Source organism: Cyanistes caeruleus, chromosome 31 (genome assembly GCF_971803275.1).
Source record: "Cyanistes caeruleus chromosome 31, bCyaCae1.hap1.1, whole genome shotgun sequence".
Classification (NCBI taxonomy): domain Eukaryota; kingdom Metazoa; phylum Chordata; class Aves; order Passeriformes; family Paridae; genus Cyanistes; species Cyanistes caeruleus.
The window spans coordinates 2,418,231-2,434,795 of record NC_141731.1 but is presented as its reverse complement, the minus strand read 5'-3'; the positions used below and the strand labels follow the sequence as shown (position 1 = coordinate 2,434,795).

Here is a 16,565-nt window from a genome sequence, read left to right as displayed (position 1 = left end):
GCCAAAGAGATTTCTCTTAGGGATACAAATCCAAGTGGCAGGAACCCAAATACTCTCGAGTCACATCTGCACAGCCTGCATTTGCACAGGATGTTTGCGTTGCACTGCTCCTCCTTTGGTTTTTCCTGCAAATGCCATTGCTGTTTCTGCCTCAGATAGAAATGCCAGAGCTGGGCAAAACTTGGCCAGTTGGCCATATTCCAAAGGCAGTGTGGTCTGGAGAGGATGAATGAAGAGGAGCCTTCCCCCCTTACAAACTGTACCAAAGAAGCCATCAATGTCACTTTCCACCTCTAAGAAAAAACTGACAATTCAGAAGGAAATGTTGAGCTTTCTCACAGGGTCAGAAGGAGAGAAATGTTCCAAAGGAGTTGAGATTTTAGAAATTTTATTTAAAATCCTACTCTACAATCCTACACTACAAACCTACACTACCATCCTGCTCTACAATCCTACTCTATAATCCTACTCTACAATCCTACTCTGCAATCCTACTCTATAATCCTACTCTAAGTTGGTCATGGAGAAGACAGTTCTAAATTAATTGTTGCATTCCTGCCTCCTCCTTCCACTTCTTTACTGCAACGATGAGAGGTGCCAGGCTGGACCCAGGCATGGCCGATGTTATAAATTGATGCTGCAGAAAGGAAAAGAAAACAACAAGAAAGCATGATTTTCCAAGCTAAGAGCTTCAAAAGACTTTTTAAATGGAAAGGGGATTGAGTCAGAGTAGGTCAGGAGCATGGGGCAAGAGTGGCACAGGTTGCCCCAAGAGCTGGTAGGAGGCCCATCCCTGGAAATATCTGAGGTGTGAGTATCCTGATCTCTTGAAAGATGTCCCTGCTCATTGCAGGACACAGACTAGATGACCTTTCCATGTCCTTGTGTGTTAGTTTGAGGTGAATTGACATTTAGGGAAAGAAGTAAGAAACCCCGCACGGAAGTGATTTCTTTGAGAGAAGCTGCTGGGAGCTTCCTCTGTGCCTGAGACAGGCCAATGGCTGGCTAGTTCTGAGAACTGACAACATTTTGCACCATTTAGAAATGAGATGTGCTTCTGTGATGATGCACATTTTGAAAACCACCAGCCCGGGCACTGGCCCTCTTTGCTTCCGGAGCCCGAAGGTAACGGAGCTCTGGTGAGGCCGGCCCTGCTCGCCCACAGCCTGTGCTCCTGGGGGAGGCCGGGCCAGAGCCCAGCGGCTCCCGGGCGGGGGATGGAGGCTGCGGCCAGGCCACGGCTGCTGACATCTTGCCCACACTAAACCCTCTCCCCAGCGTGCAGCGACGGCTCCAGGCCGAGCCTCCCCTCCCAGCGGCTCCCGGGCAGAGCGAGGGGCCCAGCACAGCCTGAAATCCAACACCGTGACTGCCATCACCTGGGTGAGATTGAACCCTTTCACTGCACAGATGAGACCTTTCTTATTCTTGTGGGCCTGCTAATAAAATTTGTTATTCCTTTGAAGTTTGAAGCCTGTTTTGCCCTTCTCCTAATCCATAGCTCCCAGCAAGAAATGAGTAAGTGTCCTGGTGATTTTAGCCAGCGCTAAAACCCAGCACTCCCTGCCAGCCCAGCCCAGTCTAGGATTCGTCCCCACTGTCAGCTGAACAGCACCAAGGTTGGAAGGGAGGAGGATGGGGGCTCATCTGATGCCTTGGATTTCAGTGGAGGAGGAGCCCATCCCTGGGACACTGTTTCACCTGCAGCCCTTTTGGCATTTTACCTGCAGCAGCTCCTTGGCAGACCAGCGCTGCGCCTCGCCTTTCTGCAGGCAGCAGCTCAGGAAGTCACGCAGCAAAGGCGAGAATTGCTCGGGCTGCCGCAGCTGTGGGGTCCCTTCTGTGGCTATGTGGAATTTAGCCTGGAGAAAAAGGAAACACAAGGCTCCACCTGCTTCTTTCCCATCTGGAACTGCTCTCCCAGAGCCCATTGTTCCAGCTCCACTCTGCAGTGGCAGTTTTTGCCCTGGCAGAGAGGCAGACATGACTTTCCTGTAGCATTTGGATGACGACTTTCCTGTATCATGAAAAAACCCAAGCCCCAAAGCCACAGCTTTGCCAACATCCAGCAGATCTTGCCTTGGCAGCTGATTTCATTGCCTGCTCTAGTTAGTGTCAACTACATCAGCAAATACATGTTTCCTTCTCGGAGGATTCCCAGCAGCTTGGCAGCCTTTTTGGAAGAGGGATTTTGCTATTCTAACTAACTCTACTATTCCAAGGATTCTTATAAGAAAAGAATCTCTGCAGTGCTTGTTGGTCCCTTAAGCACAGCTGCCATAAAGCAAAACTCGTCCAGCTTTTTGTCCTGTTCTTGAAAATGATGGTAATTGGAAGAAAAGAAAGGAAATGCAGCAGGTGTTCCTCAGGGAAGGAAACAAACCTTTGGAATCTCATTTTCAACACAGACACATTAAGATGCCTCCACAAATGTATTGGGTTGAAAATGCCTGTTTGGGCACACAGGAGCCACCTGCAGCTCTGTCTCTCAGCACTCTGAAAATTTCAGGTTCCCTTAGGTGGCAAAAGGAAAATATTCATAGTGAAATCAGAAGTGTCATCCCTGTGGTAAGCCTGTGCTCGTTGGATTCTCAAGTCAATGCATTAACGCTGTGCCCATCCCAGAAAGTGCCAGGAAACAAACAGGAGGTTTTGGCAGGCTCTCCCCATCACCAGGCTCCAGCTTGGTGATATGGAGAAAGTGGCTTGGGTTAGGAAAGAAGGTGGTCACTGAGTGTCTCAGCAGCACTGCACAAGAAGCAGAAGATACTCTGGCTTTACAGCCTCATCTCCAGGTTTCAGGCAAGTTTCCCTGTGAGAAGAATGGGGCTGCACTTCTTCTCTCAAAAGCACTGTTTTAGAAACTTGGTTTGCTTTGAGTTTCTTTGCTTCGTTTCTGGAAAGATAACAGCAGCTCTGAGATGCTTGTTTCCTATTCTTGGGGCCATCTACACAGCCAAAAGAGCTGGAACGACTTCTAAGGCAAAGCAAAATGCTGCCTGAGAATGGAGATGGTTTGGGCGAGGTAAGGCTTGAGTTCCCCCAGTGCTGCAACCAAAGCTCCAGCAGATGCTGATGTGCTGCAGGGACATTTGTAGAAGGGGCCTTGGTGGAAGTACTTCCAGCAGATGGCCATGGGATTTTGTGCAGTGAGCAGAGAACCCGGGACAGGTGAGAAAGACAGCGGGATCAGAGAGTATTTGCTCCTTACCGATCGAGCAGTGAAACTGTCATAAGGAGTTTTTTGTTCGGCCATTTCAATTGCCACAATTCCAAAAGACCACACGTCCACTTTGGGGCCATATGGTTGACGCTTCACCACTTCAGGTGCCATCCACCAAGGAGTCCCGGTCACCGAGCACCGCTGATTTTGCTCAGGGGTGAGCTGAGCAGAAAGGCCAAAATCAGCTGAGGAGAAAGCAAAATACTCTTTTAATTTTGATACTCTCAATTAGGAAACCAAGCCAGAGAATTCCCCAGTGGAAGTTTGAGAATATGCAGTTGAATTTCCTGGACAACACTCCCTGCTCTCTTTCCTTAGGGCTTTAGCCAAGGAAATATGAATTGGCTACTTCAAACATCCCCCATTTTTTACACTTCCTCCAGCAGTGCCTTTTGTTCCCCTGAAGGTTTAGATTGCAGCTCCCTCCCTCTGGAAGGAACACACACAGACACACACAGAGCAATAGCACTCTGGGCTGCTTGTGGTTCCTTGTCATAGCTGTGTGCACCCTGCAACTGTGCCTTCAGCCCACAGCAGGGGGGACCCCTGCACTGCCAGCAGCAGCATTTTTGGGGAGCTGGCAGTCACTGAAAGCAGCCCCACACCCCCCATTCCTGGAAGGCTGAAGCTGAGCAAGAATACACTGACCCAGCTTGACAGAGCCGTCGGTTCTGAGAAGGATGTTGTTGCTCTTGACATCTCGATGAATCACGTGGTTGGAGTGAAGAAAATCCAGTCCTTGCAGGCACTGAGAGAGAAAAGAGAACCAGGGGGGCAAAAAGTAGTGCTGTGAGTTCATCGCACAAGCAAGGAAACAGCTGTGGAAGGTTCCCTTTGCAGGGGAATGGGGAGGAATGGCAGAACACAGCGCCATTGAGAGCAAGAGCCTGCTGCTCCCACAGTAGCAGAGCAGCACCTTTCTCAGTGGAGAACTGCAAATGCCAATGCAAGAGACAGAGCTAGAATACAAGAGCAGGGGATAAGAGTACAGGAAGTGAGTCCAGTGAGTGTAGGGGCACTGGCAGACAGTTCCCTTGAGATGCTCTTGCTTGCCCATAGCCGAGCAGCAGCACAGAAACCAAGCTTGGCCCATGAAATCACTCCCATTCTGAGCCCCTGTTTCCCAGACAATGCAGCTCAAGGCCTTGGAAGCACAGATGGGATCCCTGACCTCCCGACTGACAGCTGCAATCTCTCCTTCAGACATTTGAATCTCATCGATGAGATCTCTCAGAGTGCCTCCGTCCATGTACTCCATCACCAGCCAGAGTTCCTCATGCACAAGGTAGCTGAAAAAAGGAAACAAGGCCATGCAGGTGAACATGCACGGCTAGGTTGGTTTTTTGCTTGAGTCTTGTTTCTGGGTCCCTTGGAGACAAGGGCAGAAGTAAAGGCATAGACATTGCCTCTAGGCTGTGCAGTGTTTGCAGTCTGTGCTGTCTCAAGGAGAAAGGCAGTTTAGGAAGAGCCCAGATAAAAAACCTGTCACGCATGGCATTTCTGGAAATAAGCACCTAGTCTTCCTGGCATGCACAGCAATGGAAAAGAGGGGCAACAATGCAAGGGCAATCCTCTCTTGGATGGTTCATCAGCATTTAAGAAACTTGAAAAACTCAAGCCCAAAGAACTGTGGAGGCAATGAACTTAGAAGGTATTGAATTCTTAAGATAGGGCTGATGCAGGTTTTTGAACAATTTTCAGTCTGCATTTGCCAGGGTGGATTCATGCAGACAAAATGCAGTCTCTTCCCATCCATTGGAGATAAGTAGAGAAATAATCATTAACAACTCTATTTCCTGCCAGTGACCAAAGTGGGTTTTTAAGCTCTCATGCTTGTAGTATGTAAACAAACATTCAAGGGATAGGACCGTGACCACTCACCTGGCTAAGTAATTCACGATCCTGGGACTCCTATTACTCTCCATGATCCTGATTTCATTCATGGTTAGTATCTTCCTACTCACTCCTTGCACATTTATTTTCTTTATGGCCACCTCAAATGACATTGAAAAGGAGTAATTTAAGAAAATTGGTAGCATGAGACCACAACCCACATGGAGCAAGTGATTTTGGAATGGCACAGCCAAGCTGTGCCAAAGTGCCTTGTGATTAGACCTCATCACTGGAGTAATTAGGGAGTGACATTCCAACAGCCCATTTCTCTGCTCCCTTGGGGGTCAGTTACAGGACATGTGGCCACTGGCGATTTGCCTTGTCCACAAAGCCTGTTCCAAGTGCAATTTGCAGGCTGGCTCCAGTCTGTGCTTCTTGTGCCTTTTCAGCACAGCTCTCCTCAAAGCTCCAGCCACAGCTGTCAGCAGTGGGGAAAGGCCTGGAGAGCAGCAGAGGCTGCAGGGGCTGTTGACATTTACCTCTCCTCCTGTTGCAATGTCAAGTGCTCTGGAAACCTCTCCAAAACCCCTAGAAACAAAACAGCAGCAAAGAAAGGAGAAGCCATTTAGATCTTGCAGTGGAAGCCAGTCCAGACAGGAGAGCTCTGCTGTAAATGCCTAAAAGCTGCAGGTTGCAGGAGGGGTCTGCCAGAAGGCAGATGATGCATTTTCCCCTCAAGTGCCTGGGCACTGGGCCTGTTCCTGAAGCCTTGGGCTTTACTGCCTCAGCTCCAAAAGGCAGCTTATTCCTTCATCTCGGCTATCAGCTTCTAAACTGTGCAATTCTAATCCTGAGCACGGAGTATTTCCTTTAGCAAACTCTTGGAGAGAAATGTTCCTGAGAACTGTTATCTGACAGCTCTCCTTGGGGGTAGGTTGTGCTTTCAGGCAAGCAAGATTCTTCTCCTTTCATTAGTGTGGCCAGATGATTTGGAGACATCCAAAAATGCGAAGGAAATGAATCCTGAGCTGTCCCACACTTGAGAGACAAGCAGATTTCCCAGGTTCTGTTCCTTGCTGCAGGCAAGACCTTGGCAGCATGGAGATGTCTTTGACAATGCCTTCTGAGCACACTTGACAAATTCTGGCCAGTACTGAGAGATGGGGCAGACTAAGCCCGCTGTCTAAACATGTGGACAACTTGTCTGACTTCTCACTTGATGGATATTCCCCCAGGGAAACACCTGGCCCATGGCTGTGTAGAAGTGACTGTGGTTGGACTCACCCGCTGCCAAGACTTTCCAGTTCGATGTATTTTGTGACGGGATTTTCGTTGTTCACCATTCTCCCTGAGGGAAACAAAATGCAAGATGCTGACTCTCAGGCAGAGATCCCAACTTGCAGGAGATGCCAAAGGCAGCCCCGCTGTCTGGGGCTCTGAACCCTCTGTGGTCAGCTGGGCAGCAAGCACAGCAGCAACAAGACAGGCAGTTGTGCAGTACAAATGGGCAGCAGAGAGACTGATTTTGTCCAGTCCTTGGAAGGAAATGAAGCGCAGAGAGCACAGCAGGGCACAGCACAAGGCTGGCAAAGGCCAAGCATGAGCACTGACAAGCAATGGCAAGAAGACACAGCCAGCCTGAGCCCCTGACAAGCTGTGGCCCCCGTTCAGGACACAACAGCATTGCCTTGGAGATCAGACACAGCCAGGTGCAGATCAAGGCCCTTTTGTGTCCCAGCAGGTGAAGGTAGACACCAAATCAGCTGGGATCTTTTCTCAGCCCCACCAGGTCTTTTCTGAGAGCACAGCACTGGCAGCTGTTATGGGCAAGAAGCAGATTAAATGGGTTGTGCTGCAGAATCACAAAGGGCTTGATGTGTTTTCCCAGAGACTGATCTGAGCAGGGCTTGGGCCAATAGGTAGGATTCTAAGAGTCATGGGAATGGCTGGGAATCAGGGATGAAAAAGTGCCATGGATCTGAGGAATACACAGCACAGGGGCTGCAGGCTCGCTCCTGAGAAATGCCTGCAGTGCTGTTTTATCTGATCACACCACGTGGATGTGTCTCTTGGACACATCTTTATAAAAATAAAACTGGGATATTAATTACAGATTGTTATACAAATATCTGTTTCTTCAGTGTGGGCCCAATGAAAACATCTCTTGCTCTCTGTTTCTGCTGTCACCTGATGTTCTTTCAAAGGAGTCCTCACTGACAAAAATACAGCATTCTCACAAAAACCTTGGAGATGTAGTAGAGGCAATAAGAACAGTCCTAAAAATGACACCAGTAAGACACCTGGGGCAGAACAGCTCTTTCAGGATGGAGAAAAAGCAAAAACCCCTAAATGCAAAACCAAACAAGGATAAAAACTGAAAACTAAAAACGGAACCACAACAAAAAGGCAAAACCCCAAAACCAATCAGTATCTCTGAAGTCTTTTGGTTCTGACAAGCGGTGGGAAGTCTGGAGTCTAAGGAGAATCTAGGAATCAAATATTCTGTTCAGTTTGGCCACTAGCACACAGGACTTGCAATGATAATTTGCTAGGCCACAGCCTTCTGCTGATCCAAGAACAATTCCTGCTTCTGCCTTTAGTGGCAAGGGAATGCCAGGCAAAGCCGAGCCAGTCCAAGCTGCCCTCAGAGGCAGCAGGAACAGCCAGAGCGCTCTCTCGCTGCCTCAGAGCACAGCAGTTCCTGTGGGGAGTCCTAAATGTCTCTGGGACACCAAAGTGAGGAGGATCATGTGCTACAGCTCTGCTGGCACGTGCACACAATACACTGTCCCTCAGACAAGAAATACACCAGACGTACTCAGTTGCTCCACGAAGTCTCCCTGGCTCTCCTGGAGCTGAGCAGCAGATGTGTCACTGCTGGAAATGGACAAACTGCCCCGGCTCCACTGCTCAGCTTGGGCAACAAAGGCTCCTTTAGATGCTGCTGCTGCTGCTGCTGCAGCAGATTGAATGGAAGAGCCTGTGTAGATCTGCGAGAAGAAAGGAGTTTGTGTCAGGAAGCTGGCTGGCAGAGATTACCCCGAGTTCCCTTTTCAAATGCAAGCCCTTAGGAAGTTGCTGTTAGCCACATGCAAAGCTCATCAACTGGATTTTTTGGATGCCCACTTCTGGAACCAAATGGTCAAAACCCAAGGTTGGTTTTAATCAAGTCGATGGCCAGTTTCATATTCCATTTTCCTGGATTTTCTGAAGGATGACTGCAACAACGACCATTGCACTTCCTCCCAAGGATCCCTTTCCCCCTCCAAGGGCTGCAGACACATTTGCAGCTCCTTGTTCTAATGTTGGAGCTCCTCCCCCTCAGTCCTCTTTTCCTGCACCATCTTCAGAAGGTGCTCAGCCTGCAGCACTTGTGCTTGGGACAGTACCTGTGCCTCCTGCCGACCTTGGGGCTCTTCATCAGCCGGCATTTGCTGGAAGCCTTCGCAGGCTGCCAGGTGAGATATCAACACGTCCACCTCAAGTCAAAGAGAACAAAGCAGTCAGAGACCACAGCTTGTCCCTGTGTGCCAAGGCTCATTGACTGTGAGCAAAGGGAAAGAGCAGCACAGCAGCAGATTCACCAAGGCATACAGACAGCTTGCAGCTTGTATTCCAAATCTGTCTGGGGGACTGTGTTCACTTGCAAAAAGCCCTGAAGAAACAAGGAGAGCAGGAGCAGGCCAGCAGGAATTCCTTGAGATGAGTGCTGGCAAAAGGGGCAAATGACTGGTGCCACTGTCCAGGGCAGCAGCTGAGATTGAGCACAGCAGGAAATGTCCTTCCAAGCAGCTGGGATAGACACTACAGCAGGATGGCACTGAGAGGCATCAGCCCAGCCCCCTGCTGCTCTGCAGAGGAAAGGCAAGAAGGGCAGAAAGCACCAGACTGCAGTGACTGCTGTGCCTATCGCTCTTTCACTCACTCGATTTTCTAGAGCCTCTTGGTGCTGAGCGAGGAGATCTAATTTCTCTTCGATGATTCTCCTTTCTTCCTCCAGCCTGTTCTCCCTTGCCCTGATCCTAGCCTCAGCTTCCTGCAGCTCTGCCAGAAGCTCCTCATCGGAGGCCTGTGAAGAACGACAGGGAGGAATTTCTGTGAGTGGAGTGTCTGCCACTCTTTCACTCACCTGGTTTTGTTGATTTCCTCTCTGCTGATGGAGTGTCATCTCCTCCTGGGTGTTTCTCCTGTCCTCCTCGTGCCTCCTCTTCACTGCCATGATGGCCCTCGGAGCTTCGGGCAGCTCTGCCTGGGGCTCTGCCTCGATGTTCTGTACACACAAATGGAGAGCAAGTGCCTGGGAGCTGCCATCAGGCTCAGCTTCTTCCTCAGTTTCAGCCTCAAAATCACACTCATTCAGTCACTTCTTTCTACTTCCCTACCCACCTCTGCTTCCACTGTAACCTCCTGTCCCGCTGCTGATCTCTGCAGAGGCTCTTTGCTTTCAGGGCCTCTGGCACTCGTGGCCTGCTCAGTCCCAAGAGCTGCATTTTATGCCCCTCTTCCTGCCCTTCACTCTGTCCCCTGCTGAGTCAGCCTTACCTGGCCATTCTCCAGTGGCTCTTCCACCTGCTGCCCCAGCTGCTCTTCCTGCTCTTGGGCTGGGAACAGCTCTCCCTCAGGCTGGCACGGCCGTCCTGATAAAACAATCTGCTCCTGCTCTTTCTCTGGATGGACCTGCAGAGAAAGCAAGAGAAGATGGGCTTCAACTTCTCATCCAACATTTTTGTGGGCCAAGACTCAAAGACTGATGGGCTCCCACGTTCCCAAAGCTCTGTGCTGCTGCTCTCCTGCCTTGTTCTCTGCCCGTGGGGAAGCACAGATTCCAAAGTGACCCTGGCAGTGCAATCAGGGCCCATCTGGCACTGAATCTCCAACAGACTCTTGGGCAGCTGACAGGAAATGTGGGGCATTTCTCAAGGGCCTCCCTCCCCTTCTGCTGTGTCCTGCTTGTCTCTCCCTAGTGACTGACAGCCAGCCCTGTCCCACAGCTCCATCCTGGCTCTGCAGGGGCTTCCTGGGTGAGCTCAGCCCTTGGGAGAGACACTGCTGGAGTTCATGTTCTTTTCAGGCCTGCCCTGCCACTCCTGCCCCTCTGACATCTACACTCTTGTTAGAAATCCTGCTCAGTCAGGAGACAAGGATGTGTGCAATTGGATCCTCTGCTGCAGGTCAGAGAGCCTCTATGGCCACCTCAGGATATGGAAGAGGACCAAGGTGTTTCTCCTCCCTCTTTTGTCAGCTGAGAATTCTGAGTGGCACTGATAGAGATCCTCAAAAGGCCCCACCAACAAATTAATTGACACACCCCTGGGGATGCCAATGAAGGAAGCCATGGGTCATGTAATGCATGTATGACCAAAGTCACCAAAAACCACCTAAACCATGGAATTGTCCCACCTCACTAGGACAGGCAGAAATTTAGAGGTTAAACAGGGAGTGTCAGGACAGAAGAGGCAGGAGGAGGAAAACAGCTCTAAGGAGAAAAAACAACCATCTCTAAAGGGGTTCTTAGCAACACAAGACAGCACTCAAGGACTTGCAGCTTTGCCCCCACACTAGGCCCCAATGCAGTTTCCAAAGCTGCAGACTTCACCACAAAACGTATCAAGAGAAACTTGCCACTTGTGGATTTTGCCTCAGAAGAAGGGTTCAGAACTACACAGTTTGTTTCTTTGGCCACACAGGACAAGAATGGCCAGCCACAGCTTCATGGACAACACAAACATCTCCTTGCAGCTTATCAAAAGCCAAAAGACAGGTGGCCTAAAAGACTCTGCAGAAGTGAAGAATTACTCCAGAAAACTGCAGAACACTTCTCCAGGTCATGCAGAGGTTTCCAAAAAGGGACAGCAAACAAAGCAAGCCCTGTGAGCCCCAGAAATGCCATGTGAGCCCTTGGCCATGGCTTGGCAGAAGCCAAGAGACAGAGCTTCCCTGAGCCAAGCAGCCAGCTGCTCACCCGCAGGCAGCAGCGCTTTGGGGCCTCAGCACGACGGCTCAAAGCCCAATTTCCAGCTGCCACGGGATGGGGGAATGGCTGGGTGCTGGCAGGACTCCAGCACTCAGCATCCTCAGCCAGCAACAGCAAGTGCTGGCTGCTCAGAAACTTGCAGCTCTGCCTTGCACTAAAGACAGCAGCACCCAGCACTGGCACTTACTGTCTGGGCATGGTCAGGCTGGGCTGTGACCACAGCTGGAGGCTCGTGCTCCTTTTGCTCATTTTGCTCCTCTTTGGCCTCTTCTCCAGGAGCAGAGGGAGCCACAGCAGAGTCTGCTCTTGCTTCTGGGCTCTGTGGACAGATGGTGGAGTTAGGGACAGGCAGCTCCCTATCATTTAGAACCTTACTTCTCTTCAGCTCTATTTCTACAACCAGCTCTACCAAGCACAAATCATCAGCTTTGATAGCAATGGGATTCTAAGTCTCTCCAAGTAAATTAAAATGGGTTAATTCAGCCAGGCTGCAAAGAGCTCTGAATTAGAGAGTTCACCCTGGCTACTATCAGCAAGCAACGTTCTCTCTGCAAATCTGAGCTTTGAGTTCTTTTAAAGCTCTGCAATGGAAAATTAGGAAATAGCCAACAGTGCCTTTGCTATTGCTGTTGTAAACATGGAAATGGATCTTCTTTCAGCCCACCCAGCTGGCCCTCTGCGCTCTACTGCCACAGGCCAAGCTCACAGTTCCCTGCACAATTCTGAAACACCAGGAGCATCAAATGTTCCTTTCTGACTCACCTCAGGATCGGCACCTCTGAACACACGGCTCAGATGACCTGCAGTGGGCAAGGAAAAGGAACCAAATTCTTTGAGAAAACTGGAGAGAACCGTGGCCTATTTAGAACAGCATCTGAGAAGATCTCCCAGTCTGCATTTTCAAAGGTGTCCTGCTTGACTGGTGTGGTTTAAAGCAACAACTTCAAAAAAATCACTAGAAAAGTTACTTATTTCTTGGAGTGAGATATGGATTAGAACAAGAGGAAAACAGGCTTAAAACTTAAATGGAATAAAGAAAGTTTATTTACAAAAACTACAGGAATAAGAAACCAGAATAAAACTTCCAGAACAACCCTTTTCTCCCCCACTACCCAACCATTCCCTTGTTTACATGACAACATAGAGACAAAAAACTTTGGAACTTTGGTGTTTAAAACAGTCCCAATTTCTGCTAGAGTCTTTTCATCAGTCTTTGTAGAGAAACAGAAGTCTTCTTCTGCTATCTATGGAGTTTTTCACAAGAAAACTATTTTTCTTCATAGCTTTCTATTTCTCTGATGCCAGCTGCCGGGAAATCTGCCATCAGTTGTCTCCTCCCATTTCCCATCACTCTGAGGTGTGTTATGGGTCATGAGTCTAGGGATGTCATTTTTATGAATGAGTTATTCAAAGGCAAAAGTTCTCTTCATCTGTCTCTGTGAGCTTCTCTGGAAACAGAAGTTTTCTCTTTTTGCTTCTTAAAAGCCACAAATCTTCAACTCTTACTTCTCCCCCTCTGTTCCAGCATCTCACAGTGTCACAACTACTTCATCATTTGCTCAAAATCCACACTTGGAAACACTCCATTCCTCCCAATATACTCTGTCATGAATTAAAGGACTTTTTATTCAGAAAACTACTGTCCATCTCCATAGCTTTAACAGAAAAATATTTCATCTTATTAAAGCATATCCTTTCTCTTCCCCCTCTAAATTTAATTTTTTTCTTCACTCTCTTTGATGGGTTGATGGTTGATCACTCCCTCTCTCTCTCTCTCTCTGGAAAAAAAGGATTAATCTGCAAGTCTCATGCAGGCAGTAAAAGAGTTAAAATCTTGCTAAAGCTGCAGATGTTGATGGTGTCAGGTTTCAGTTCAGTGGCAGAATCTGCAAACCAAGTCAGGCTGGCCGGCTCCGTTTCTCCCCCCACCCCGCCCTCTGCAGCCTTGTCCGGCCCGGACGGGGGGAGGAGGCCGAGACAGAGCCCTGTGACCTCATCAGAAGCCAGAAACCAAAGAGAGCAAGAAATTCCCGGCCTCCCATCTTAAGGTGGTGTTCACAGGTTGATCTCACTTCTCAATAGTTAAAACCGCTGCCAATTCTCACCCATGGCCAGGAATTAGTCAGGAGAAAAAACTCCCATCAGCCTCCAGCAGTTTCAACTTCCCCAGCTCTCAGAGCTATCTTAAAAGTAAAGTCACCCCAAGACACTGAGCCAGCAAAGTGAGGAATTTTGTATGATTCTGAGGAGACTTGAAGAATTTTGTGGCATTTTCTTAGATTGTGTGGAAATTTGTGGAGATTTTGTGGGATGTTTCAGGAATTCGGTAGAGTTTTGAGAAGTTTTAGGGAATTTGGTGGGAGTTTTCTGCCATTTTGTGGGATTTTTCCTTAAATTTTGTGGGATATTTCTGGAATTACGTGGGGGTTTTGTGGAATTTTGAGGGATATTGATGAGACTTGAAGAATTTTGAAGGATATTTGTGGAATTTTGTGGGAACTGGAGGTGATTTTGTGGGATGTTTCTGGAATTTGGTGACATTTTTAAGAATTTTGTGGAATTTTTGTGGAATTTTGTGGAATTATGAGGAGACTTGAAGAATTTTTTTTTATTTTTCTTAGATTGTGTGGAAATTTGTGGAGATTTTGTGGGATGTTCCTGGAATCTGGTAGGGTTTTGAGAAGGTGTAGGGAATTTGGTGGGAGTTTTCTGCCATTTTATGGGGTTTTCCTTTAATTTTGTGGGATATTGAGGAGATTTTGTGGGATGTTTCAGGAATTTGGTGACATTTTTAAGAATTTTGTGGAATTTTTTTGGAATTTTGTGGGATTCTAAGGAGAGTTGAAGAATTTTGTGGGATCTTCTCAGATTGTGTGGAAATTTGTGGAGATTTTGTGGGATGTTTGAGGAATTTGGTAGGGTTTTGAGAAGTTTTAGGGAATTTGGTGGGAGTTTTCTGCCATTTTGTGGGATTGTTCCTTAAATTTTGTGGGCTGTTTCTGGAATTACGTGGGGGTTTTGTGGAATTTTGAGAGATATTGAGGAGACAAGAAGAATTTTGAGTCAATTATCTTAGATTCTGTGTAACTTGGTCAAGATTTTGTGGGCTATTTCAAATATTTGATATGGTTTTGAGAAGATTTAAGGATTTTTTTGTGACTTTTCTGCAATTTTGTGGGATTTGGCTGCAATTTTGTGGGATTTTTTCTGAATGTTGTGGGATTTTTCTGGAATTTTGAGGGATGTTGATGAGACTTGAAGAATTTTGAAGGATATTTCTGGAATTGTGTGGAAATTGGAGGAGATTTTGTGGGATGTTTCTGGAATTTGGTGACAAGTTTAAGAATTTTGTGGTATTTTTGTGGAATTTTGTGGAATTATGAGGAGAGTTGAAGAATTTTGTGGGATTTTTCTTAGATTGTGTGGAAATTTGTGGAGATTTTGTGGGATGTTTCTGGAATCTGGTAGGGTTTTGAGAAGGTGTAGGGAATTTGGTGGGAGTTTTCTGCCATTTTATGGGGTTTTCCTTTAATTTTATGGGATATTGAGGAGATTTTGTGGGATGTTTCTGGAATTTGGTGACATTTTTAAGAATTTTGTGGAATTTTTGTGGAATTTTGTGGAATTATGAGGAGACTTGAAGAATTTTGTGGGATTTTTCTTAGATTGTGTGGAAATTTGTGGAGATTTTGTGGGATGTTTCAGGAATTTGGTAGAGTTTTGAGAAGTTTTAGGGAATTTGGTGGGAGTTTTCTGCCATTTTGTGGGATTTTTCCTTAAATTTTGTGGGATATTTCTTGAATTACGTGGGGGTTTTGTGGAATTTTGAGGGATATTGATGAGACTTGAAGAATTTTGAAGGATATTTCTGGAATTGTGTGGAAATTGGAGGAGATTTTGTGGGATGTTTCTGGAATTTGGTGACAAGTTTAAGAATTTTGTGGAATTTTTGTGGAATTTTGTGGAATTTATGAGGAGACTTGAAGAATTTTTTTGCATTTTTCTTAGATTGTGTGGAAATTTGTGGAGATTTTGTGGGATGTTTCTTGAATTTGCTCGTGTATAGAGACGATTTAGGGAATTTGGTGGAAGTTTATTGCCCTTTTTTTGGATTGTTCCTTAAATTTTGTGGGATATTTCTGGAATTACATGGGGTTTTTTTGGAATTTTGAGGGCTATTGATGAGACTTGAAGAATTTTGAAGGATATTTCTGGAATTTTGTGGGAATTGGAGGTGATTTTTTGGGATGTTTCTGGAATTTGGTGACATTTTTAAGAATTTTGTGGAATTTTTTTGGAATTTTGTGGGATTCTGAGGAGACTTGAAGAATTTTGTGGAATTTTCTTAGATTGTGTGGAAATTTGTGGAGATTTTGTGGGATGTTTCTGGAATCTGGTAGGGTTTTGAGAAGGTGTAGGGAATTTGGTGGGAGTTTTCTGCCATTTTATGGAATTTTTCTGGAGTGTTGTGGGATATTGATGAAAATTTAAGAATTTTGAAGGACATTTCTGGAATTGTGTGGAAATTGGTGGAGATTTTATGGGATGTTTCTGGAATTTGGTGACATTTTTAAGAATTTTGTGTAATTTTTCTGGAATGTTGTGGGATATTGATGAGACTTGAAGAATTTTGAAGGATATTTGTGGAATTGTGTGGAAATTGGAGGAGGTTTTGTAGGATGTTTCTGGAATTTGGTGGCAAGTTTAAGAATTCTGTGGAATTTTTGTGGAATTTTGTGGAATTATGAGGAGACTTGAAGAATTTTGTGGGATCTTTCTTAGATTGTGTGGAAATTTCTGGAGATTTTGTGGGATTTTTCTTGAATTTGTTCGTGTATAGAAACGATTTAGGGAATTTTGTGGAAGTTTATTGCCATTTTGTTGCATTGTTCCTTAAATTTTGTGGGATATTTCTGCAATTACATGGGGGTTTTGTGGAATTTTGAGGGATATTGATGAGACTTGAAGAATTTTAAAGGATATTTGTGGAATTTTGTGGGAATTGGAGGTGATTTTTTGGGATGTTTCTAGAATTTGGTGACAAGTTGAAGAATTCTGTGGAATTTTTTTGGAATTTTGTGGAATTATGAGGAGACTTGAAGAATTTTGTGGAATTTTCTTAGATTGTGTGGAAATTTGTGGAGATTTTGTGGGATGTTTCTGGAATCTGGTAGGGTTTTGAGAAGGTGTAGGGAATTTGCTGGGACTTTTCTGCCATTTTATGGGGTTTTCTTTTAATTTTGTGGGATATTGAGAAGATTTTGTGGGATGTTTCAGGAATTTGTTGACATTTTTAAGAATTTTGTGGAATTTTTGTGGAATTTTGTAAGATTCTGAGGAGACTTGAAGAATTTTGTGGGATCTTCTCAGATTGTGTGGAAATTTGTGGAGATTTTGTGGGATGTTTCTGGAATTTGGTCGAGTTTAGAGACTATTTAGGGAATTTGGTGGGAGTTTTCTGCCATTTTATGGGGTTTTCTTTTAATTTTGTGGGATATTGAGGAGATTTTGTGGGATGTTTCAGGAATTTGGTGA

The 16,565-nt window shown here is 46.3% G+C and overlaps 1 protein-coding gene across 1 annotated transcript; it reads right to left on the bottom strand.

Annotated features, from left to right (window-relative positions):
- Positions 1-371: 371 nt before the first annotated feature.
- On the bottom strand, positions 372-11,824 carry LOC147648707 (serine/threonine-protein kinase PAK 1-like). Its single transcript, XM_086866542.1, has 14 exons — positions 11,793-11,824; positions 11,218-11,349; positions 9,599-9,733; positions 8,982-9,326; positions 8,446-8,535; positions 7,875-8,046; positions 6,341-6,404; positions 5,596-5,644; positions 5,105-5,217; positions 4,395-4,512; positions 3,872-3,971; positions 3,212-3,408; positions 1,725-1,862; positions 372-637 (listed from the first exon to the last, which is right to left on the bottom strand). Exons 4-14 carry the CDS (start codon positions 9,273-9,275, stop codon positions 536-538), a joined length of 1,437 nt encoding a protein of 478 aa, XP_086722668.1. The 5' UTR covers positions 9,276-9,326; positions 9,599-9,733; positions 11,218-11,349; positions 11,793-11,824; the 3' UTR covers positions 372-535.
- Between the last annotated feature and the right edge of the window lie 4,741 nt (positions 11,825-16,565).

What these genes read in the sequence shown, in the direction of transcription:
- LOC147648707 (XM_086866542.1), bottom strand. Translation starts at nt 9,275, where the DNA reads ATGGCAGTGAAGAGGAGGCACGAGGAGGACAGGAGAAACACCCAGGAG. An exon ending in CTGGAAAGTCTTGGCAGCGG is followed by an intron (nt 5,645 to 6,340) that starts GTGAGTCCAACC and finishes TTTTGTTTCTAG; the next exon opens with GGGTTTTGGAGAGGTTTCCA. An exon ending in TTGCAGCTGTCAGTCGGGAG is followed by an intron (nt 3,972 to 4,394) that starts GTCAGGGATCCC and finishes TTTCTCTCTCAG; the next exon opens with TGCCTGCAAGGACTGGATTT.